Genomic DNA, 26,241 nt, shown 5'->3' on the forward strand with positions numbered 1-26,241 from the left:
GCTTTGGTGACATCTTTTGTGGAATAACCCAAATATTTCAAATCAAAGTGCCATTAAATTCATTTTTTTTAATATTCTAGTACATTTCCCAGCTTAGATATGACAAAAAGCTTCTAAAATATACTTTTAAAGAACTTTTATGATATCTTATGCGGTGTAACTCAAATATTTCAAACCAAAATGCCATCTTCTTGGTTGAATACATTCTTTATTTTTTACATTCTGCTCCATTTACCAGTTTAGATAGAACAAAAAGCTTCTAAAATATGCTTTTAAAGAACTCTCATGATATCTTATGCGGTGTAACTCAAATATTACAAAACAAAATGCTGTCTTCTGGGTTGAAAAAAAATTAGTTACGTTTTATATTTGGCTACATTTACCAGATTGGATTTCATGAAAAACTTGTAAAATATACTTTTGAAGAGTTTTTGTGACACATGACGTGGTGTAACTTCAAACCAAAATTCCGTCTGCTGGGTTGAATACGTTTGATGTTTTTTATATTCTGCTACCAGCTTCGATTTCCTGCATGAAAAGCTTGTAAAACCTACTTTTAAAGAGCCTCGCTGTCACACACGGAGCGGCAGAGAGCAGATGAATTCCTAACACGTTTCCCCCCCAAAAAATATTGATATTGGAATATCAGAATTGTTACCAGTGTCAGAAACTTGGTATCGGTAGGATTTGATGTTTAGGTGTCACATTGAAATGTGTTTTTGTGTCTTTGCACCGATACTACAAATGATTACATCACGCTGGTCGCTGGCCCACGTCTGTGGAAAACGCCCCGTGCTTGAGCCGTGATAGGAGCACTCGTGCTCGTCCAACAAAGCCCGCTAGGCTAGCAGTGTAAGCGCTGCCTGGTACTCCACGCGTTTACTTTCTGAGCTTCCATAGCCAATTGTCCTTCCTTCCTCCTCCCAGCAGAATCCCCCCAATCAGCCGAGCTTTCATCCTGGGGAAAGTATGAAAGTATCCACGGGGTCCGAGCACCAAGGGCGGAAGAGATAAACACGAGGCGGAACAGCAAGGGAATACACGGCCGGGGCGCCGCAGTGCGGCTTATGTTGATCCGGCGGCTTCATTGAGAGGCAGAACCAGCGCTGGTGCCAATATAATCCTGCAACACTGGATCACAAACTTTTTTTTTTAAAGGAAGGGCAGGCTGAGCCGGATGTGGGATTCATGTGAGAGAAGGGAGACACGGTGCCACGGTTCTACCCATGCAGGAGCGCTTCAGGACCAAAGTGTGGCATCAGACAGCGCTTCAGGTTTTAGCGACCAACTTTCAAGTGCAACCGATCCCTTCCAGAGCTTGATATTGACGATACTTTATCAACGCAACACCAGTATCAAATCAAGGCACCATAATTACTTATTTTGCGCGAAAACAGATGCCCGTAGTTAACCTTTTAAGCAGTTCTGCAGGCATACAAAATAAGATAATACGTATTCTGTGCTATTTAGCCAACAAGTATACGGATATATATGAGTATAATAGTCCCGGCCTATGCAGTATTGTTCACAAACCTTTAAACGCTGCATAAACCTCGTTACAATTGCGATATTGCCATACCCGGCAGCTACATGACGATAAACTGGGGAAGAAACAGACGCTGAGCCTGAGAGACGGAAGAAAAAGTAGTTCCTGTCGACACGATATCATCAAGACTCTAGCCGTTGTGAAATGATATTTCTCTTTCTCACCAGGTCGCGCCGCGTGATTAAAGCGTTTTGGCCCAAAAAAGCACAAAATATTAAAGAAGAAAGACATTTTTTTAAAAGTTGTAATATTTTGAGAAACGACCAAAACAACAAATAAAGTCGGAATTTTTGGATAATGTTATCAGAATAAAGTCATAATTACATGAAGAAAATGTACAAAAAGAAAGTTGAAATAGTTGAAAAATTAAAAAAAAATACATCAGAAATGGAAAAAAACAGCTGTAATTTTTACAAGAACAAAGTCAGAATATTAAAAGAAACAACAAGAAAAAGGCAGAATTTTATGAGAAGAAGCTTGTAATATTATGACAAAAAAAAAGTCATTTTATTAGTATAAAGTTGAAATATTTAAAGTCATAATATTTTCAGAAACTAAACAAAATAAAGTTGTTATTTTTGGAAAATTTGGTTGGGGAAAATGCTGTAATATTATGGCAATAAAGTCATAATATTACCAAAAACATTTACAAAGATTATCTCAGAAGAAACTTGAAATAGATGGAAAATTTAAAAATAACAACATCAGAAATGGAAAAAAACAACTGTAATTTTACAAGAATAAACTCGTATTATGAGCAAAAATTTTAGGAGCATAGAGTTGAAATATCAAAGAAAAAATATGATATTGTAATGTTATGAAAACAACCAAAACAACAAGTAAAGTTGTTATTTTGTAATTAAGTGGCGGAAAATTTTTATAATGTTACAAGAATAAAGTTATAGTTATGAGAAGAAAATACTGTACTTTTAGAAGAATAAAATAGTCATTTTGTGGAAAATTGGTTTGGGGAAAATGTTACATTATGGCAATAAAGTCCAAATATTACGAAAAGAAAATTGACAAAGATTATCTAAAAAGAAAGTTGAAATTGTTGGAAAATAAAAAAAACTACAGCTCTAATTTTATGAAAATAAATATTAAGAGAAAAAAATTGTATTCTAATGAGAAAAAAAGTTTGGGGAAAATACTATAATATTATGGCAACAAAGTCATAATATTACCAAAAAAAAAAAAAAAGTACAAAGATTATCTAAGAACAAAGTTTAAATGGTTGGAAAATTTAAAAAAAACATCAGAAATTAAAAAGAAATACTGTAATTTTACGAGAAAAAAGTCCAAATATTAAGAGAAAAAAGTCATATACTAATGAGTAAAAACTCGCAATTTTATGAGAATAAACTCGTAATGTCATGAGGAACGTAGCATCGAGTTGAAATATTAAAGAGAAAATATGTGTTATTTTTGGAAAGTTGTAATATTATGAGAAGCAACCAATTAAAGTTGTAATTTGGGGAAAATTAAGTGGCGGAAATTTTATAATGTTATGAGAAGAAAAAAAAAGCTGTAATTTTACAAGAATAAAGTCAGAGTATTAAGAAAGAAGTCGTATTCTAACGAGAAAAAAAGGCGCAATTCTATGAGAATAAACTCTGAATATTGTGAGGAAAAATATGTCATTTTAGTAGCACACAACTGATATACTAAAGAATTTTTTAAGCTGTAATTTTATGAAAAAATGAACAAAATAAAGTTTTCATTTTTGGGAAATTAGATTGGGGAAAATGTTACATTATGGTAATAAAGTCAAAATATTAGGAAAAGGAAATTGACAAAGATTATCTAAGAAGAAAATCAAAATAGTTGGAAAATGTAAAAAAATTTGAAAGAAAATGGAAGAAAACCAGCCGTAATTTTACGAGAATAAATATTAAGAGAAAAAAGTTGTATTCTTAAGAGGGAAAAGTCACAATTTTATGAGAATTAACTTGTAATATTACCAGGAACAATAATGTCATTTTAGAAGCATAGAGTTGAAATATTAAACAAAAAAAATCTTATTTTTTGAAAGTTGTAATATTATGAGAAACAAAGAAAACAAAATAAAGTTGTTGTTTTTTTAATTAGGTGGGGATAATATTATATCATGGAAATAAAGTCAATATATTATGGTGAAAAAGTCATAATACTACAGAAAGAGAATTTACAAAGATTATCCAAGAAGAAAGTTGGGATACACTAGGTCCCCAACTTACGAACACCCGACCAGCGAACATTCGCGGATACGAACACAAGCCGACTGGTCTATATTTTATTTTATTTTGCCTTGTAGTCGCTCAATCAATATTTATACTGCTACTGTACATGCTTGACCAGTAGAGGGCACTGTGACACTGCTAATGGGACCAACAGTTACAGGCAGACTGGGGGGGAGGAGAAGTGAAGAAAAGCTACATTGTTAGCTGTATGATGCAACCCGACAGAGCGTGTGATTAAAGTTTATGAAGAGTTAATAGGCCTGCTTAATTCTACACCACCCACAGAACACTACCTCTTTTAGAAGAGTCCAACCACCACCACTATTTGTCCTTTTTTTCCAATATCTCCTCCTCCACCACCACAACGACATTTATCATTATGTATTATTATATATATATTATATTATATTATATTATATTATATTATATTATATTATATTATATTATATTATATTATATTATATTATATACATATTTATTATTGTTTTCTTCATTAATTATCCTGGTTTAATATTACTACTGCATCCAAACTCATATTTACATACATACACATATACTGTATATGTATACACGTACATGTAGTACCTATATCATTGGTAATACTACCTTTTCCCCTACTTAAGAACAATTCGACATAAGAACGGTCGTCTGGAACCAATCGTGTTCGTAAGTTGGGGACGTAGTGTATATGGAAAATTCCAAAAAACCCCACCAACAGCAAATAGGGCAAAGAACTTCTTAGCATATGTGTTGCTTTATGTGTGAATGTGTCTTTGCTGCAGCGACGTAACTGTGCTCTTTTCCTGTCGAAAACTTTAACATCACGTGACGGTGCTGCCTTCACTGACTACAACAGTTCCACGTAAGTACCATACTTTGCCCTCTAAAGGTTCAAATACACGCTCTAGTCGGTGTTCTGTCTAAAAATCCACTGCAGCGTTTCTTTCCAAGAAAAAATGTCACAGGCTTTCTTTGCTACGGCGGGCTTTTAACACGAGTAAAAGCTGAACTTTGAGATGAAGTTTTAGATGTTAAAGTTGCGGATGGATTCGCTGCACTCGTACCGGCACTTACCTGAGGGCTGGCGACCTGCAGGGGGCGGCCATTGTTGACAAAGCGTGTTGGACGGGCCGCCGTAAAGTGCTCTGACCTTTGCTTTTAGTTCCTGCGGTGACGGCTGTGTGTGTGCGTGTGTGTGTGTGTGTGTGTGTGTGTGTGTGTGTGTGTGTGCGTGTGTGTTGGAGGTAATGAGGTTACCTGAGGATACAAAGTTAGTGATCATTGAGCAGCTGATGGTGTGTTAAAGAAAGTCATCCAATGTAGGAGAAAGACTTAAAGGGACCATTTATAACCGTCACATTGATGGCTGTCTATCCTGACATGCATTCACGTACTCGACCGTGTGCGGATAAACTACAGTAGCTCCCAAACGCAACCCTTTCTTGTCAAGGGACAACAATATTCAAAGTAAACTTGGATAGCTTGTATAGAAATATGGATTTCATTCTAATTACTCATAGTGATAGTGTCCATAAGTGCTGCTGCCGCTCACTGGGGGAGCTGCGGTTCACTGAAGGAAACATTCACACTTTGCCACTATAAGATATACTCTCTCGTCTTACCAGCTTTTTCGGCTGTATGTTGACTCATTTTTATGTGCACAAGTGCTGCTGTGAGTTGGGGCGCTGTGGTTAATTTATGCAAATATTGTCACCTTGGCCACAATTTGGGCGTGTTCACTATGAGGTGTTCTCTTTCTTGTTTCCAGTTATTTAAACAATCATAGCTGTGTTTGTTATTGTTTTATTGTGCACCAGTGCTGCCCCTCACTGGGGGAGCTGTGGTTAATTGAAGGAAACATTGATTCTTTGGCCACAGACATGTTCACTATGCAATATACTCTGTCATGTTGCCAGCTATTTAGGCTGTGTTTTGACTCATTTGCATGTGCACAAGTGCTGCCCAGACTTGGGGAGCGGTGGTTCATTGATGGAAATATAATGTTAAATTAATTATATACAATATCATTTGGACATGAACTCTCCAGCTGCATGCTACCAGCTGTGGGTTCAGTGGATAATAAAGCTTTACTAATATGCAGGCTGTACGCTGACTACTCTAAAGTATATGCAAGTGTACTTTGTTAGTGTACAGCTTGTATAACAGATTTACTATCATCTGAAAATGACACAGCACATTGTTGTGTAAATAGCTGGCAACACTAGTGAGTAGCAAGTACGGGTCTTGCCTACAGTCAGGCGTGGTGGCGGCAGCCTCACGGTCTGGGCCTGCACGAGTGCTGCCGGCACTGGAGAGCTGCAGTTCATCGAGTGAAATATTGACATTTTGGCCCTAAGGCGTCCCAATGATGGAAGTCGTCTTTTCCCCTCGGAGGCACTCGTGCAGCCCCTGACCACGATGGTTTGAGTTTGTGGCTCATTGGAGACAGGTTAGCTATGACTTCTCGTAGCCCTGATGAGTATCGTTAACCAAATATTGGGATTTTTCCCGCGAGAGGCTGAAAGGCGAGTAAAGCGATGACATCATGGGGTTGTTTTGAAACTTGCTATGATAGGTTGTAATGCTTCACGTAGTTCACCGGGTCGCAACATTAGCTACACCAGTACACACGTTGATTTTTGTATTGCTAATGTGTTGCTTAGTGACAACGGGAGGGAGGGTCAAAATATTAGGAACTGTGCACAAAAAACAATAGTGAGCATATTTTGTTACATTAATACCACAAAAGGCAGCATTTTTATCTTCAATCGTCCATGCAGCTGCACCTACAGCGCGCGTGTGTGAGACAACTGGGCGGCGACGCACGCGCAGCATCATTGCAGACAAAATGATAACACCAATGATAAACGATGAGCTTAAAGGAGGAGAGCCCAGTGGTTCCCCTGCACGCGCACGACCTGTTGTGTCTTTGCGGGAAAGACAAGCGCGTCCCCGTGCGAGGAAGAAGAGGAGGAGGAAGCGCATCCAACAAGTGGGTGCACGCACGCACGCATGCATGCACGCACACCCGCCGCGGACCCGCAGCCTCTCTCCGTGGATCGATGACGCTCTCCTCACCTCACGCACCCACTCTCCCGCGCACACGTTGCAGCAGCCGTGCGTGCGTGCGCGCGCACCAGCACGGATTTAATGTTTTTTTGTTTTTGAAACAATGAAAAACTGAAAGAGTCATTTGTGTCCACCAGCTCAGACCGCGTGCGCTGAGCAACATCTCCATGGACTCGCTGCTGCTGCTGCTGCTGCTGCCGCCGCCGCCGCCGCCGCCGCTGCCGCTGCTGCTGCTGCGCTCCCCCGGTGGCCATCCAGGCAAGTCGGGCTCCAGTCAGTAGATCCTCCCCACCCAGCAGTCAGCACGAAGGTGGCCGCGGGCCGCCGGACTAACCGGTCGCAGCCATGCCGATGCACCCGATCACCTCCACGCTCATGTACCGGGGGATGTGCACCATCCCGGACATCCTCAACTACAGCGCCCCGGTGAACCTGCCCGAGGACGAGGTTGAAGGTGAGATGTTACCTGAGGGCTCCCCACGGTTGGGGGTAAGGAGCCATCACATTAGGTGCACCTGCACAAATTGCGCCGTTGCAAAGACAATGATGGCTGTCATTCGGGCTGTTCCCTAATATTTTGACCACTCTGCACAGCCAACCACAATATTAGGAACAGCTCTCACTGCGGTGTGAACGACACTCAATTGTTGTCAATTTGACATGTTTGCAGGTGTACCTAATGTTATGACTGGTACAGTGTGTGTGGTGCTGATTGAAGTGTGTAGTTTTTAGGGTGTGTATGTTGAAAGTGTGCAATGATGATGTGCCGCTGTCAGTCATCGTGACACGTGACAGCTGTATGTTGGGATTCTGCTGAGAAGAATATTCATGCTCGTGGCTGCTGCTGTCATGTGCCGTGCTGTGTGTGTGCGTGTGTGTGTGTGTGTGTGTGTGCGTGTGTGCGTGTGTGTGTGTGTCTGATGCAACTTGTGCTTTTTTAACCTAATTAATATGCACCTGAACACATGCTTGTGTTTTCGGACATAATGTCACATATCACATAACAGTAAGGTGCACACAAACATTAGCAGCACTAGCATAGCTACAGTATGTGATGCTAAAGTGCTAACATTACTGTCACATTTTACCAGAATGATCATGCCAAGTTTTCATGTCTGGAGCTGACTAATGGATAGTTGGCAGAGGTCCATGCTGGGTTTTAAGATGTGTAGCGAAGCCTGCTTTATGCCACATGACACCTCAACGTGCATCTTAGCGAGCTTCGAGGATCGTAAAGTTTGCTGGCTTGACGCACTGTTGTCCAAAAAGTTGCCGAAGTGGCACAAAACGGACTCTCACAAAAAGACGTCCTGCAAAACTTCAAGGTACGTTTCAGCGAGCTTCAAGGATCGGAAACTTTAATAACTTGTAAATGAAAAGGGTTGGAACCTTGGATGTAAAATGTCGCTGAATTTGGAATTCAGGCAACATTTCAGGAGATATGCGCCTCTCAAGTCTGTCGTAACTTCAAATCCCCATCACAGATCAAGTCAAACGTTAGCAACACTAGCATAGCTATGTGGTGCTAAAGTGCTAAAATGATCTTCACATTTTAACAGCAAAATCATGCTAGGTTACCCTATTTGCTCAAGTAAAACAAGCCTTCTTTTCTAGAGCTGACTGACGGATAGTTGGCAGAGGTCCATGCTGTGTTTTAAGAAGTGTAGCGAAGCCTGCTTGATGTCATTGTACACGTTGTTCAAAAAGTTGCTGAAATGGCACAAAACGGGCGGAATTTTGAATTCAGACAAAACAGCGATGTCAGGCGAGATGAGTTGTCAGTTGGCTGGAGGCTGCAGTAAAGATTTTGTCAAACGACGCCTCCTAAATTTCCCCGGCGATGCGATCCATTTGGGTCTTTGCGGCCTCCACGGTGGTGCTTACTGCAGCGTGGGGATGCTTGGCGCTAATGCACTTTTAACAGCAGCGACATTCCGGCCCTACTGGTGCATTAGTCCTGTCTTCTTTGGGGGGGAGGGGGTCGCCTCTCTGTCTTTAAACACTCTTTCAAAGCCCAGGCCTCTGTTAGCATCGGCAGTTTGGATCAGAACCACAATGATAGCTTGTTTGCTCACATTCCGTCATGATATTAACAAAAGTGTACATTTTCAACGTTCTGATGGAGTATTTGTATCAAAGTATGGTGGCCTGCAAGCTAAAAAAAAAACCCAAAGTATATAATAGTCTGCCGCCCGTCACTGAAAAAAAGCATTACAAAGATCGTAAATGCTGTAAGTGAAACCTTTATTTCAGTGGCGTCAAAAGTGCACCCCCGGTGCCATTTGTGGACCCTGGCTGTTCTTCATTGACCCGTAGCACATTGTAAAAATAGAATTTAGCAAGACAACAAACCAAAAGAAAAGAAAAAAGTGAAAATATCAGCAGTAATGTTACAAAAATAAATACAAAATATCAACATAAAAAAGTTGCAATCCAACAAGAAAAAGTATTTTACAAGAATATACTCACAGTATTTTACAAGAATATACTCACAGTATTTTACAAGAATATACTCACAGTATTTTATAAGTCAAAATATTAACAGAAAAAAACCCATATTCGCAATTTACTAAGTTTTTTTACGAAAATAAACTGACAATGTTATGAGGAAATCTAATGTCATTTTGGTAGCATAAAGTTGAAATATTAAAGGAAATATTGGTTATTTTTTAAAATAAAGTTGTTATTTTTGGGAAATTAGGTTGGGGCAAAAGTTAGAATATAATAGGAATAAAGTCATACTTTTACAAAAAGAAGATTTATGACGGCTCTTTAAGAAGAAATTTGAAGTAGTTGGAAATTAAAAAACCAAAAACAGCAAAAATGGAAAAAAAAAGCTGTAATTTTACTAGAATACAGTTTTAAAAATGAAGAAAAAAGTAGCAATATTGTAAGGAAAACTAATGTCATTTTAGAGTTGAAATATAAAAAAAAACTTAAAGTCGGAATATTATGACAAATAAACAAAAGAAAATAAAGTTGTAATTTTTGGAAAATTAGGTTGGGGGAAAAGTCAAAATACAATTTGAGCAAAGTAAAAATATTTGGATGTTAAGTGATAAAAAAAAACAGCAAAAATGGCATTACAGTCTCCCACCTGTTATTTAATGCACAGGAAGCGTATTCATTGGACGCAGGTGATATTTTTTTCTATACTGTTCCATACAGTATCGATCAATAGTTTGGACATGCCTTCTCAATCAATAACACGAGATAGCGTCGCTGTGCTTTTGACCGGCACTGTATACATAACTGCACGTGCACATATGCTGGTCAAAAGTTTGGAGACGCCTTCTCACTATATAACATGAAAACGTGTCTCAATACTTTTGACTCATACTGAATGCACATGTATGGTTCGTTCCAGTACTGTTCAAAAGTTTGAACACACCTCTTTGTTACGCAACGTAAGAAAAAAAACTATGTATAAAGTTAATTGTTTTTAAACTTTGATTGATGACTAATGACTTGGGGTGCATGAGAAAGTGGAAAAAAAAGCTAGCTCTCTGTGGCAACATGGTTACTTTTTACCCGGTGAGTATACCAGTATTGAACATGAGGAAGACGTGGTTTTCAATTACTAGCACGGAGGCCCCCAGGGAGCGCTCCTGTGCTTCGGTAAGAGTTGGCACTCAGATGTCAGAGATAAAAAGGGAACAAATGCTATTTTTTTTCCCTCGTGTTTTAGTGTGTGTGTGTAAAAAAAAAGGTCGAGGGGGCGGAAGCACGTACGTTAATGTACACTGATGAGAGCACATGCAAAAAAATGAAAGCCATATTCTCCATTTCACCTCCTACACTTGAGGGATGAAAGAACATAGATGGTCAAATTACCGGAGCTCGATATAGATTGGAACACACGCACACGCACACACGCACACAAAACTCCGCAGGTGGAATAAAGTGGGAAGTCCATTTCCATGCTGCCGACATCAAAATGAGTCCCCGCTCTCCGCTTAATGCTGTTTTTTTGCGTGTGTTTTGTACGTCAGCAACATCCTGTAGACGCTCGTAAAAAGGGGGGGAAAGAAAACAGAAAAATAAAAACTACACCCACTTTGTGAGGTTCACTAATGAGCTCCAATGTAATCTTTCTGCCTGCACAAAGAATAATAATGCTGTGTTTGGATGAACCTTAGGGGGAACGAGCTAAGTACTTAGCTGCGTTATGTCGCTGTCGGGTGCGGGTGAATGCAGTCACAACTTGAACCAGAAAGGCTAAATCATGCTAATCACGAGCCTAAGAACTGGTTCCGTTTTGTTTCCCATTGGCTTTCGTTTTGTTCGTTATCTCCAAAGAAACACAAAAACATGTAGTAGTAGTAGGAGCAGTAGTAGTAGTTCAAGTTGCTCTTTTGCACCCCCTACCTGTTCAAGAGTGACTTGCAACTCATGGCAGGCTTTGTCATTTTCTGAAAAACATGAATCGGAATCAGCGGATAATTGGAGAGACACAGTCAGTATGCTGGGACTGTGCGTCCTTCTCAGACACAGGAAGTGGAAATATGGTAAACAGGAAGTGATGTGAATAACAATCAGACTGAATCTTTAATGTCTTTATTTTTGAAGTTACCATTCAAAGACAGGAGGTGACCGGCAAAGGGGAAAGAGTAAATAAGCTGTGCTTCTTCCTTCTGCTTTTCCAACATGTTGACGTGTGCAGAGTCAATGCTGCTTGACATGGAACTTGTTAAAGCGTGTTCAAATAAAGTCAACCATTACCAGCAACACGGCATTACCATTACCATTATCAGTACATTACTATTACTACTTTTGTCATTACCAGGATCATTAACATTGACATTACCCGTATGATTATAAAACAAGTACCAGTACATTACCATTACCATAATCATTACCAGTACATTATCATTACAATACATTGCTATTGCCATGACTGTTAGCATTATCACTACCACTACACTACCGTTACCATTACCAGTACCAGTACCAGTACCATTATCTTTATTAATACCAGTGCTGGTACCATTATCATTACTAGTACTAGTACCATAACCATTATCTCTATCATTAACAGTACCAGTACCCCTACCATTACGAATACCAGTACCATTAACAGTACCATTATGATCACCATTAACAGTACCAGTACCACTACCATTAACAGTTATATTACCAGTACCAGTACCATTGCCACTACAGCTGCCAGTACAAGTACCAGTACCATATCAGTACCAGTACCATTATCATTAACAGTACCGTTACCAGTAATAGTACCATTATTATTCCATTATTATTACCAGTACCATTACCATGATCATTACCAGCATGAGTACCATTACATTACCATTATCATTACCAGTACCGTTACCACTACCATTATCTTTATCATTAACCGTACCATTACCACTACCATTACCAGTATGTGTACCAGTACCATTATTATTATATTGTCATTAACAGTACAATTATCAGTACATTACCATTATCATTACAGTACATTACTTCATTCTTATATACCACTACCTCTGCCAGCACACTAACATTACCATGGCGATTATCATTACCAGTACCATTACCATTATCAGTAGCAGTGGCAGTACTAGTACCAGTACATTACCAGTACATTGTCATTATCATAAACAGTACCATTGAGATTAGCACTACCAGCACCAACACCATTACCATTGCCATTACCATTACCATTACCATTACCATTACCATTACCATTACCATTACGTTACCATTACCATTACCATTACCGTTACCGTTACCATTACCATTACCGTTACCGTTACCGTTACCGTTACCGTTACCGTTACCGTTACCATTACCATTACCATTGCCATTACCGTTACCGTTACCGTTACCGTTACCGTTACCGTTACCGTTACCGTTACCATTACCATTACCATTACCATTACCATTACCATTACCATTACCATTGCCGTTACATTACCATTACCATTACCATTACCATTACCATTGGCTTTGCCATTGACGTTACCATTACCATTACCATTACCATTACGTTACCATTACCATTACCGTTACCATTACCATTACCATTACCATTACCATTACCATTACCATTACCATTACCATTGCCGTTACATTACCATTACCATTACCATTACCATTACCATTGGCTTTGCCATTGACGTTACCATTACCATTACCATTACCATTACGTTACCATTACCATTACCGTTACCATTACCATTACCATTACCATTACCATTACCATTACCATTACCATTACCATTACCATTGCCGTTACATTACCATTACCATTACCATTACCATTGCCGTTACATTACCATTACCATTACCATCACCATCACCATTACCATTACCATTACCATTACCATTACCATTGCCGTTACATTACCATTACCATTACCATTACCATTACCATTACCATTACCGTTACCATTACCATTACCATTACCGTTACCATTACCATTACCATTACCATTACCATTGCCGTTACATTACCATTACCATTACCATCACCATCACCATTACCATTACCATTACCATTACCATTGCCGTTACATTACCATTACCATTGCCGTTACATTACCATTACCATTACGTTACCATTACCATTACCATTACCGTTACCATTACCATTACCATTACCATTACCATTACCATTACCATTACCATTGCCGTTACATTACCATTACCATTACCATTACCATTACCATCACCATCACCATTACCATTACCATTACCATCACCATCACCATCACATCACCATTGCCATGATCAGTGTAAGTACCAGTACCATGATGCAGTCATCATATGAACGTGCAGACGCCATCTCTCACCACGTGAGAGGTCTACTGAGGCCTTCCACTGGTTGTCCTTTCACAATAAAAGTCTCCATGTCCAGTAGGCTTCCATGTTTAGATTTTTCGGCTTGTTTAACTCATAAATACGCATTTCCGTCTCTACTTATCATCTTTGGGGTAGTACTACGAACCCAACATTTTACTCTTGTCATCTCTTTCCAACATCGTTCTCCCCGCCAGATATTTGGGAACCCGTCTCTGACTGACAGGTTGGGAGCGTCGCCGCCTTCCTGAGGGCGGCGAGCGCCTGTGAGGCCATCTTGATGTTTCTGCTACTCCTACTGAAGCCGCCGCAGCGAAAACATTGACTCATCGCTTGGCCCTGAGGTGGAGGGATGCCTTGCGCTCTTCCAAACACCGACATGAATACCAATGAAGTTATTTCAAGACGCCGGCATCGCGCACACACAACATGCGGGAATCACAAGCTGCTGCGGGGGCGGACCTCCCAAGGGCGGGGTGTCAGCTGAGAAACATTTTAAAGGCGAGAGCACGTAGCAAAGTCAGCAGTCAAACATTGAAAAAAAACTATAAGGCCACAAGTGTCACGTGTGGCTTTGAAAGCGTCCATCTTTATAACACCTTCGTCTCGGCTCGTGACGCGTTACCACGGAAACGCACATGCACTAAAAAAAACATCCTCCTGCGCCCCAAAAAGGAAATAATACGTCTCCATCCACTCGTGCTCCACTTTGAAGATGCAAAGATCCTCCAACCGCCAAGAAACTCATTGACGTCTCACTCGCATGCGTCACCTGCACCAAAAAAGATCAACTTGACACGAGGGTGAGGATGAGGATGTGACAGGGTGAAGCGACCCAGTCGGCACCGGCTCTGTTTATCTAGAAGTCATTTGTGTTTTAAAAGAATATTTACACAAAACTGGATCCTTGACAAAGATAAGAATATGATTGACAGAGATTTGTTCCACAATATGGCAGACGAACCACGACCCCAATCTAATTTCATTTTGCTTGTTTTAAAACATGATTGACATGAAATAATAATAAATGATAATAATTATGTACTGTAATAATGTACAATGTACTGGCAATAATAATAATAATAGTAAACATCACATTTATAATGCATTTATTCTAGATACTCAAAGTCGCTAAAGTATTATTTAATACGTAATAAATGGTAATAATAATTAATGAATAATAATAATAATTGTTATATTATATAAAAAATACAGGATGATTTCTTTTACCATAAAAAATACATTGAAAATGTTTGCTACTATAGCACAAAAATATTAAGCTCATATAACTATTTTTTTCAGTTCTAAAAATTATTTTTTTAATATTTAAAAGTGTGTTACTTTTGTGTTATTTTTGTGTTATTTTTTTGTGTTATATTTGTTACATATTTTATTGGGACACTTACTTATATGATCTCATTTCTTAAATATATACAACACATATTTGTATTTAAATAATAAATAACAATAATAATAATTATCATTATTATATTATAAAAATTAGAAATATATGTTATAAAATTATAAAATATTATATAAGATAAATATATACTATAAATGATATAATATAGAAATATATCATGATTATATCAAATAATAATAATAATAAATACCTTGCAACAAATATACATTTGAATTAATTATGTCATTTGTGTTGTTTTACCAGATGATTGTGTGGAACAGGTTGATATGAAATAAGAGTAAATGATAACATATAAAGTACGTACTGTAACGATGTGACAGTGCATAATGTAGATACTCAAATATTACTTGCAATAAATAATAATAATTCAACAAACAAGAATAATAACCATTTGTATATAATTAGAACAATATGAAGGTTTTTTTTACCATAAAAATTACTTATACATTTGTGCCAGCAGGTTTGAAACAATAACATTTTGTTAACGTAACACAAAAATATTTAGCTCACGTAACTCTTTTTCACAATTATTATTTTAGAAATATTTAACAATGTGTTTTTAATATTTTACAATATTTGTACCATATTTTATTGGGACACCCACCTATATGAAATCATTTCTTAAAATATATTTTTCATGCAACTTATTAGATCAGCTATTGAAAAAAGAAAAATCACCCCACCGACCATCAATTTTAAACAGACTTTAAATGAAAAAGCATCCCCCGAGATGTAACTCTTCTACACCCCATCTGCTGCACACAAAATGGTAAAAATGCATCAAAACACTCTCCCGAGGATATGTGTATTGCATGTATCCCAAAGCATTTTGACCACAACCCATGGAGGGGGCGCCATTAATACCGTATGTGCGCCACATGTGGCCAATGCAGTTTGGATGGACACCATGTTGTTGGGAGATGAGCGACCATCGTGAAACCTCTTGTCGTGTTGTAATAAAAGTCACGTCATGTCCTCCGAGAGGAGATGGACGACGGCGGATGAGACTTTATTAGCGCGCTAATGAAGTGTGATGAGCTGTGGAAGGTGACGTGCTTTGCTTTGATGAACAACGCCTTCTCTTCAGGCTTTAGCGTGACTGATGTCCAGCAGCAACCAGGGCGCCGCCAAAAAACCTGGAGGAGAAACTGAACTGGGGATTTTTTTTGTAACATTGGCACCGTCTTCCGTCCTCCCTGTGGTGCTCACTAAGGTTAAAGTTGTCTAAATTTCCTAATGAAGGGCTTTTTTTCCAGCCCGCCCCCACCCGCTGAATACTCAGGAGCCTTGTTAGAATCTTGTTATGGTCGTATTCAAATCTTGCGGGTGCCCGAGTCGGCCCGTTTCCAGCTAAAGATGGATTAAGGTTGCTGTGGGTGTTTAAAAATAGTCTCTCATACTGATAAGGTCTCACAAAAAGAGCGGCTGTGCGGCAATTAGCCGTCCAAAGCGTCTCCGAGCAGACGTCTGGCCGACTGAGATGAAAGCGCGTCCACGTACGCTTCAGAGATCCAGAAAGCTAAGGCTTTAGCCTTCACGGTAATCCCCGTGTCGTTAGCCCGAGATTTCCCGCATGCTAATTTGAGCTGTTTGGCTTTGCTGCATACGTAGCGTCGTGTTACGTCACCACAAGTTCACGGAGACGTCCAAACACGATTATTAGCACTGGGCTACAAACTGGGCAACGCGGTGGGGAAGTGGTTCGCATTGGTTGTGGTTGGGAACTAGGTTGGACTCCCGACCTTTGCCTTTACCAAAAAACACGTGACATCAACAGTAAATTGTCTCAGGCGTGGACAAAATCACGTTCAAAAGGTTTGTTGAGAACCAAATGGTGTCTGTCGTTAAAAAGAAAAAAAAGATCTCCACACTGAAGGCTGTCTTCAGTCTTTACAAAAACACATACAGTTTGTTCAAGGCTCAAAATGGTCTTTTATTGAAAAAAAATCATGGCTGTTAAGTTCATTAAAAAAAAACTTCTCTTCAAAAACACGTACTTCTTCACTTAAAAAAAAAAAAACGTACGTCCGCTGCGTCGAATACTTCCATGTTTGCCCGAACACAGACATGAGCTTTGCTGCTTAAAATGTCTTCATTGTTAAAAAAAAAACTGTCCGTGAGTTGAGGTGAAGACGAAATGGTCTTTGTACGTTAGTTTTGTTGAAGACTTCCATGGTAAAACAAAACCACGTACGTAAGCTCGGTTTCAAACTAAATTGTCTTTAATGTTAAAAAAAAACAACAAATGTTACACTCGAAATTGTCTGTAATGTTTACCCAAACACGTACGCCTAATTGGGCTAGCTAGGTCAAGCACTCTAGATTGTCTTTAATTTGGACCTAGACACGTAAATTAGGTCTCGGTTTGTTGTTTTAGTGTAAAGTCATGTTATTTTTGTTTACAAAATCACATACTTTAGCTCCGTTTCAAACTAAATTGTCATCAACCTAAAAAAACGAAACAAAACATATACACATGATGTTTATTGACGACTAAATTGTTTTTGGTGCTCGCAAACACGTACGCTAGCTTGGTCCAAGATTGTTTTTAATTTTGACCCAAACATGTACGTTAGGTGTTGGTTGTCTGTGAACAGTCTCAAACACAATTGTCTTCACGTACGCGTTATGTTTGTTGAAGACCGAATTGTCTTCGGTTTTTCAAAACACGTTCAGTCATGGAAAAAATGATTCGACCACCCTTTTTTCTTCAGTTTCTTGTTCATTTTAATGCCTGATACAACTAAAGTTACCTTTGTTTGGACAAATATAACAATGACAACAAAAATACTGTAGCTCATAAGAGTTGCATTTTTTGGCAGTACAATGCTATAGATATTCATGTAAGTGATTTCGGTTATTATCAAGAAAACCATGGAAGTTGGTAGATATAAACTATGAGCTATATTTGTTATTGTCATTATATTTGTCCAAACAAATGTACCTTTTGTTGTACCAGGCATTAAAATGGATCAATAAACTGAAGAAAATAGGGTGATCTAATCATTTTTACCATGACTGTATGTTAGGTTTCTTGACGACTCTAAATTGTCTTAAATGTTTACCGAAACACGTCCGGGTAATTAGATTTACCAAGAAATTGTTTTTGGTGCTAGCAAACACGTACGCTAGCTTGGTCCAAGACTCCAAATGTGGTTAATTTTTACCAAATTTGGGTCTTGGTTCAAACAAAATTGTCTTCACGTACGCATTATGTTTGTTGAAGACCGAATTGTCATTAATGTTTACCCAAACACATACGGGTAATTAGGCTTGTTGAAGAAAATTGTTTTTGGTGCTAAAAGAACATGTATGCTAGCTTGGCGTTTGAAAAAACATGATAGATTTTGTGCGTTAAAGACAATTTTTTTGTTTAAAAAATTATACTTACAAATAAACAAATGTACCTTTTGTTGTACCAGGCATTAAAATGGATCAATAAACTGAAGAAAATAGGGTGATCTAATCATTTTTACCATGACTGTATGTTAGGTTTGTTGACGACTCTAAATTGTCTTAAATGTTTACCGAAACACGTCCAGGTAATTAGATTTACCAAGAAATTGTTTTTGGTGCTAACAAACACGTATGCTAGCTTGGTCTAAGACTCTAAGTTGCCGTTAATTTTTACTCAAACGCGTAAGTTAGGTTTTAGTTGTCTGTGAACAGTTTCAAATCAAATTTATCGTCACGTACACATTATGTTTGTTGAAGACCAAATTGTCTTTAATGTTTTCAAACACGCGTATGTTAGGTTTGTTGAAGACTCTAAATTGTCTTTAATGTTTACCCAAACACGTACGGGTAATTAGGTTTGTTGAAGACAAATGTTTTAGGTGCTAAAAGAACACGTATGCTAGCTTGGTGGAAGAATCCACAGTCTCAAATTCTTACCCAAACATGTACGTTAGGTCTTGGTTGTCTGTGGCGTTTGAAAAAACACATACCTTTTGTGCGGTAAAGACAGTTTTTAAAAAAAAATCACGTTACTTTTGTTTACAAAGTCACGTTCTTTAGCTCTGTTTCAAACTTCATTGACGTTTAAAAAAAACATGTGCGCAGTATGTTTGTTGAAGACCGAAATGTCTTTAATGTCTTTAAAAAAACACATATGTTAGGTCTGTTGAAGACTGAATTGTTTTTGGTGCTAAAAAACACGTGCGCTAGTTTGGTCTAACATCTTCTAACATCTAACATCTAAAAAACAATTTTTTTTTAAATGTTTTACAAAAAGCGTCTGTAGGTTCAGTAACACAAAATCGTTTTGAATGTTTCTCACACTCCTCCCTGAGCTACCACCTTATTGTGGTGAAGGAGTTTGCGTGTCCCGATGATCCTAGGAGCTAAGTTGTCAGGAGTGTTTATGCCTCTGGTAGGGTCACCCACGACAAACATGTCCTAGATGAGGGACCAGACAAAGAGTGGCTCAATAGACCTCTATGATGAAAAAAAACATTGGCCCACGTTTTCCCTTGCCCGGACACGGGTCACGGGGGACCCCTCTGGAGCCAGGCCTGTAGGAGGCGCACAATGGCGAGCATCTGGTGAAGAGTCAACATGGGTCCCCCCTCCCATGAGCTTACCACTCATGGGAGGGGGCAAAGGGGGTCGGGTGCAGACTGAGCTGGGTGGCAGCCGAGGGCGGGGACCTTGGCGGTCTGATCCTCGGCTACACAAACTAGCTCTTGGGACATGGAAGGTCACCTCTCTGGTAGAGAAAGAGCCTGAGCTGGTGCACGAGGTTGAGAAGTTCGGGCAAGATATAGTCGGACTCACCTCAACGCAAGCAAGGGTTCTGGAACCAGTCCACTCGAGAGGGGATGGACTTTGTTCCACTCTGGCGCTGCCAGCAGTGCTGGGGCAACGGGCAGGGGTGGCAATTCTTGTTGCGCTCTGGCTTTTGGCCTGTATGTAGGAGTTTAACCCGGTGAACGAGAGGGTAGTTTCCCTTCGCCTTTGAGTGGGGGGACGTGTCCTGACTGTTGTTTGTGCTTATGCGCCAAACAGCACTTCAGTATACCCACCCTTTTTGGAGTCTCTAGAAGAAATACTGGAGAGTGCTCCCGCAGGGGATTCTCTTGTTCTGCTGGGGGACTTTAACGCTCACGTTGGTAGCAACAGTGAGACCTGGAGAGGTGTGATTGGGAGGAACGGCCCCCCTGATCTGAACGAAAGCGGTGCTTTGTTATTGGACTTCTGTGCTTGTCAAAGATTGACGATAACAAACACTATGTTCAAGCATAAGGGTGTCCACATGTGACCTTGGCACCAGGACACCCTAGGCCACACATGATTGACTTTGTGGTCATATCATCGGACTTGCGGCCATATGTTTTGGACGCTCGGGTGAAGAGAGGGGCGGAGCTGTCAACCAATCACCACCTGGTGGTAAGTTGGCTCTGATGGTGGGGGAGGATGCCGGTCAGACCTGACAGGCCCAAACGCATTGTGAGGGTCTGCTGGGAACGACTGGCAGAGTCCCCTGTCAGAAGGATTTTCAACTCCCATCTCTGAGAGAGCTTCGACCATGTTCCGAGGGAGGTGGTGGACATTGAGTCTGAATGGGCCATGTTCCGTGCCTCCATTGTCCAGGCAGCTGATTAGAGCTGTGGCCGTAAGGTGGTCGGTTCCTGTCGTGGCGGTAATCCCAGAACCCATTGGTGGACACCAGTGGTGAGGGATGCCTTCAAGATGATGAAGGAGTCCTATCGGGCCTTCATGGGACTCCGGAAGCAGCTGACAGGTGTCGGCAGGCCAAGCGGTCTGTGTCTCTGGCAGTCGCTGAAGTAAAAACTCAGACATGGGAGGCGTTCGGAGAAGCTATGGAGAACATCTTCCGGACGACATCGAAGAGATTCTGGACCACCATTCGGCGTCTCAGGAGGGAAAAGCAGTGCACAGTCAACATCGTGTATGGTGGGGATAGTGTGCTGCTGATCTCGACTCGAGATGTTGTGGATCGGTGGAAAGAATAATTCGAAGACCTCCTCAATCCCACCGACACAACTTCCTAGGAGGAAGCAGAGCCTGGGGACTCCACGGTGGGCTCGCCTAACTCTGGGGCTGAGGTTGTCAAAAAGCTCCTCGTTGGCAGTGCCCCGGGGGTGGATGAGATCCGCTCGGAGTTCCTTGAGGCCATGGGTGCTGTTGGCGTGTCTTGGTTGACACGACTCTGCAGCATTGCGTGGACATCGGGGGCAGTACCTTTGGATTGGCAGACCGGGGTGGTGGTCCCCCTTTTTAAGAAGGGGGACCGGAGGGTATGTTCCAACTATCGTAAAAATCACACTCCTCAGCCTTCCTGGTAAGGTCTATTCAGGGGTTCTGGAGAGGAGGATCCACCGCATAGTTGAATCTCGGATTCAGGAAGACCCGTTTCCAGTGAGGAGGGTTGGACTCCGCCAGTGCTGCCCTTCATCACCAATTCTGTTCATTATTTTTATGGACAGAATTTCCAGGCGCAGCCAGAGCGTTCTGGTTTGGTGGCTTCAGGATTGAGTCTCTGCTTTTTGGAGATGATGTGGTCCTGCTGGCTTCATCGCGCCGTGAACTTCAACTTTCACTGAATTGCTTTGCAGCCGAGTGTGAAGCGGCCGGGACGAGGACCTCCAAGTCCGAGTGCATGGTTCCCGCCCGGAAAAGGTTGGCGTGCCATCCCTGGGTCGGAGATGAGATCCTGCCCCAAGTGGAGGAGTTTAGGTACCTTGTGGTCTTGTTCACGAGTCACGGTCTGTTGTGGTGAAGAGAGAGCTGGGCCGAAAGGAAAAGCTCTCGATTTACCGGTCGATCTATGTTCCTACCCTCACCTATGGTCATGAGCTTTGGGTAGTGACCGAAAGGACAAGATCGTGGGTACAAGCGGCCGAAATGAGTTTTCTCTGTAGAGTGGCTGGGCTCTCCCTTAGAGATAAGTTGAGAAGCACTGTCATCCTGGAGAGACTCAGGGTAAAAACGCTACTCCTCCACATTGAGAGGAGCCAGGAGCCTCCCTTGAGGTGTTCAGGGCAAGTGCGACTGGTAGAAGGCCTCGGGGAAGACCCAGGACATGTGGGAGAGACTATATCTCCCAACTGGCCTGGGAACGCTTCGGGATCCGCCGGGACGAGCTGGACGAAGTGGCCGGGGAGAGGAAAATCTGGGCCTCTTTACTTAGGCTGCTGCCCCCGCAACCCGATCTCGGATAAGCGGTTGAAGATGGATGGATGGATGGATGGATGGATGGATGGATGTTTTAAACAACAAAAAAAAACCCTCTTTTAGTTTTGTTTACAAAATCACGTACATTAGCTCAGTTTCAAACGAAATTGGCGTCAACGTCTAAGAAAATGTGACTCATCTTGTATGAGCTTCAAAACAATGTCTATGTGCTCATTGCTGCTTTCAAGCATGCTGAAATAACTTTTTGTGTTTATAAGAGTTGACGAACAAAGGTACCGTTATGGGCTTCGGAGGATGCTACTGCTTCTGTTTTGCTCTCGAAAACTAAAACATCCCGACGCTCCCGCCAACGACAGCGATTTGGGACAAGATCCGATCCGACCTCGAGCTGGTGGGACAACTTTGACAAGCATGTTGTTTTTTTGGAAGAATGGCGTTAAAATGTTAGCATGACAGGGACATTGTGATTGCTTCTTTGCCCACAAGCTTCCCTGTTGCAGTATATACAGTATATACTGTATGCCTGTTTTGTGCTCCATAACTACTGTCATGGAGGCAATTGACTCAATCAATCCCACCTATTTTTCAAAAGACAGCCCCTTCTGGACATTTTAGACAATTTTAACTGATCTTTCAAGGTACACAGAATATTGTGTTCTATGGCTAAATAAACATGGAACTTACCAAAAGAAAGATTAGACTGCCGTCTTTCATCTACCTTTTTCCGTTCTTTAGTAATCAGCAGTAGAACATTAGGTTGGTTTCAGGAAAATATCAGTTGACGACTAGAAAAGGGAGAAAAACAGCTTTTTGTGAAAATATCAATTTCAAGCATAACTTTGGCACAAATATTTTAGTTTTATAAAATAAATCAAATAAATAGTTTTGCTTTTGTGACAGCTCAAATATCTAAACAACTATACCACAACATAAACAACACAAAATACCAATTTATTTACAAATATAAGACCATGAACTATTTACAGTTTTCACATTTTGGAACTGAACTATTTGTGTGCATGTGTGCGCGTCATTTTCCTGAAACTTACCTATGTTCTACTGCTGATTACCAAAGAACGGAAAAAGGTAGATGAAAGACGGCATTGCTGAGGCAGCCGATCGGAGCTGTGGCCGCAAGGGGGTTGGTGCCAATCGTGGCGGAAAGACCCGAACCCGATGGTGGATACCAGAGGTCAGGGCTGCCGTCAAGCTGAAGGAGTCCTATCGAGCATGGATGGCTTGTGGGACTCTTGAAGCAGCTGACAGATACCGGCAGGCCAAGCGGCTCGCGGCTTCGGCGGTGGTCGAGGCAAAAATTTGGGTGTGGGAAGAGTTCGGAGAGGCCATGGAACACTACTTTCGGTCGGCCTCGAAGAGGTTCTGGCAAACCGTCCGGCGCCTCAGAAAGAGGAAGCAGTGCCCGGTCCACACTGTTTACAGTGGGGACGGGGGCCTGCTGACCTCGACTGAGGATATAGTTGGGTGGTGGAAGGAATACTTTGAGGCCCTTCTCAATCCCACTGACATACCTTCCATAGAGGAAGCAGAGGCTAAGGACACAAACGCGGACAGTTCCATCACTGTGGCTGAGGTATCTGTGGTAGTCAAAACGCTCCCCAGTGGCAAAGCTCCGGGGGTTGACGAGTTTCGCCCTGAATTCCTCAAGGCTCTGGATGTTGAGGGACTGTCTTGGCTGACACGTCTCTTCAACATTGCGTGGAAGTCGGGAACAGTACCTCTGGATTGGCAGACTGGGGTGGTGGTCCCTCTTTTCAACTAGGGTGACCGGAGGGTGTGTTCCAACTATAGGGGGATCACATTCCTCATCCTCCCGGGGAAAGTCTATTCCAGAGTGCTGGAGAGAAGGGTACGACCGTTAATCGAACCTCGGCTACAGGAGGTGCAATGTGGTTTTCGTCCTGGTCGCGGAACACTGGACCAGCTCTACACCCTTGCAAGGGTCCTGGAGGGTACTTGGGAGTTTGCCCAACCGGTCTACATGTGCTTTGTGGACCTGGAAAAGGCATTCGACCGTGTCCCTCGCGGTGTCCTTTGGAGGGTGGAGATGGAGGAGTTCAAGTATCTCGGGGTCTTGTTCACGAGTGAGGGAAGGTTGGAGCGTGAGGTCGATAGGCGGATCGGCGCAGCGTCTGCAGTAATGCGGTCTCTATATCGGACCGTCGTGGTGAAGAGAGACCTGAGCCGGAAGGCAAAGCTCTCAATTTACCGTTCGATCTATGTTCCCACCCTCACCTATGGTCACGAGCTTTGGGTCGTGACGGAAAGAATGAGATCGCGGATACAAGCAGCTGAAATGAGTTTTCTTCGTAGGGTGGCGGGACTCACCCTAAGAGATAAGGTGAGGAGCTTGGTCATCCGGGAGGAGCTCAGAGTAGAGCCGCTGCTCCTTCACATCGAGAGGAGCCAGCTGAGGTGGCTCAGGCATCTAGCCCGGATGCCTCCCGGACGCCTCCCTGGTGAGGTTTTTCGGGCATGCCCAGCCGGGAGAAGGCCGAGGGGAAGACCTGGGACATGCTGGAGGGATTATGTCTCACAGCTGGCCTGGGAACGCCTTGGTGTCCTCCCGGTGGGGCTGGAGGAGGTGGTCGAGCTTCCCTACTAAGACTGCTGCCCCCGCGACCCGGACTCGGATAAACGGAGGAAAATGGAATGGAAATGGTGTGGAATGGTGTGTGCGCGTGAGCGTATGTGTGCATGTGCACGCATTTAAATTTCCCTATACAGTGTTCCCTCTTTTATAGCGAGGAATAGGATCCCGAAATATCCCGCAATAAGTAAAATCTGCAAAGTAGCCAAGTTCTTTTTTTTTTTATTTTTTTTTTTTTTACAATTTTTATGTTTAAGTTTTAAGGCTAAAAAAACCCTCACCATACACTTTATGTCATTTATTTTCTCAGACAGGCATTCATATTTTCTCACATTTCTAAGTCCTTTAATTGCTGTCAAAAAATTCAAACTTTCATTTAAATTTCAACCGACAAGGTTGGACACAACAAATTATTAAGTGACTCGTGAGTATTTCACTCATCTGACCGTGCCTCTTAGTGGTAGCGCCGTTCCGCTGTACTGTAGCATTTTTGTGTCCTTGTTAAAACATATCGCTCCTGTCGTCTTATTTTGCTCCATTTTCCGCCTCGTCCTCCTCCTCGAACCGAAGATTCATTTATTCCGTAATGGCGCCCTATAGCCACCACTTCTACCTTCCTTCAGCATGTCCAGAAGTCAAAATTTTTGTGTGATGGTTAGCATCTTCCTCTGCCTTTGGGTGCAGAACATTTGGTCGACATTGTAGGTTTTGTCGGGGAAAAAACTTGCAAACAATCATCTTTCGGAGTCACACGGTTAGATGCTTCTTCTTCTGCTTCTGTTGTTTATTGACGGTTGGCAAGCAGCTCACACTGTTAGCTAGTTTGATAGTGATGACCACAACAGGAGACGGCACAAAGGACATTGATTGACAATGGTCTAGAGCCAATCAGGACGCACAAAACAATGGGCGGTGCAGACAGAAGAGAGAGGCGAAAGAGTGACACAGCCACCTCTTTCTAAAGCACAGAACGACAACACTCAACTTCCCACAATTAAATTCTTCTTAAAAGGCCAGGCTCGGTCTGTAACAGCGTTCATACGCTGTAAAAAAAAAAAAAAAAAGAAAGCACTAAAATTGTATTAAAAAAAATTTGCGAAACAGCGAGTCCACGAAAGGTGAACCAGGATGGAGCGAGGGAACACTGCAACCTTCTGGATGCTGCACTTCTCCACGTTCTGTCACGTCTTCCTTCCTGTCATGCGTGATTGTTCCATCTACATGATCTCTGCCACCGCACGGTGGCGGAGTGGTTGTTGGCCACACAATCAGGAGATCTGGTAGACCTGGATTCAAATGTCCATTTGGGCATCTCTGTGGGGAGTTTGCATGTTCTCCTCGTGCGTGTGTGGGTTTTCTCCGGGTACTCTGGTTTCCTCCCACATTCCAAAAACATGCATGTTAGGTTCATTGG

General features: G+C 41.6%; 2 protein-coding genes across 2 annotated transcripts in view; both read left to right on the plus strand.

Annotated features, from left to right (window-relative positions):
- Positions 1-7,115, plus strand: part of nf2a (NF2, moesin-ezrin-radixin like (MERLIN) tumor suppressor a) — a 99,990-nt gene extending 92,875 nt beyond the window's left edge. The window contains exon 16 of the mRNA XM_054772483.1: positions 6,972-7,115. Coding sequence (XP_054628458.1) covers positions 6,972-7,115 — 144 coding nt within the window. The remainder of the gene's footprint in view (positions 1-6,971) is intronic.
- Positions 6,755-26,241, plus strand: part of LOC129179349 (calcium-binding protein 7) — a 46,190-nt gene continuing 26,703 nt past the window's right edge. Inside the window, exon 1 of the mRNA XM_054772485.1 lies at positions 6,755-7,288. Within this exon, the coding sequence (XP_054628460.1) occupies positions 7,180-7,288 (109 nt within the window). The 5' untranslated portion in view covers positions 6,755-7,179. The remainder of the gene's footprint in view (positions 7,289-26,241) is intronic.

Source organism: Dunckerocampus dactyliophorus, chromosome 4, assembly GCF_027744805.1.
Source record: "Dunckerocampus dactyliophorus isolate RoL2022-P2 chromosome 4, RoL_Ddac_1.1, whole genome shotgun sequence".
Taxonomy (NCBI): domain Eukaryota; kingdom Metazoa; phylum Chordata; class Actinopteri; order Syngnathiformes; family Syngnathidae; genus Dunckerocampus; species Dunckerocampus dactyliophorus.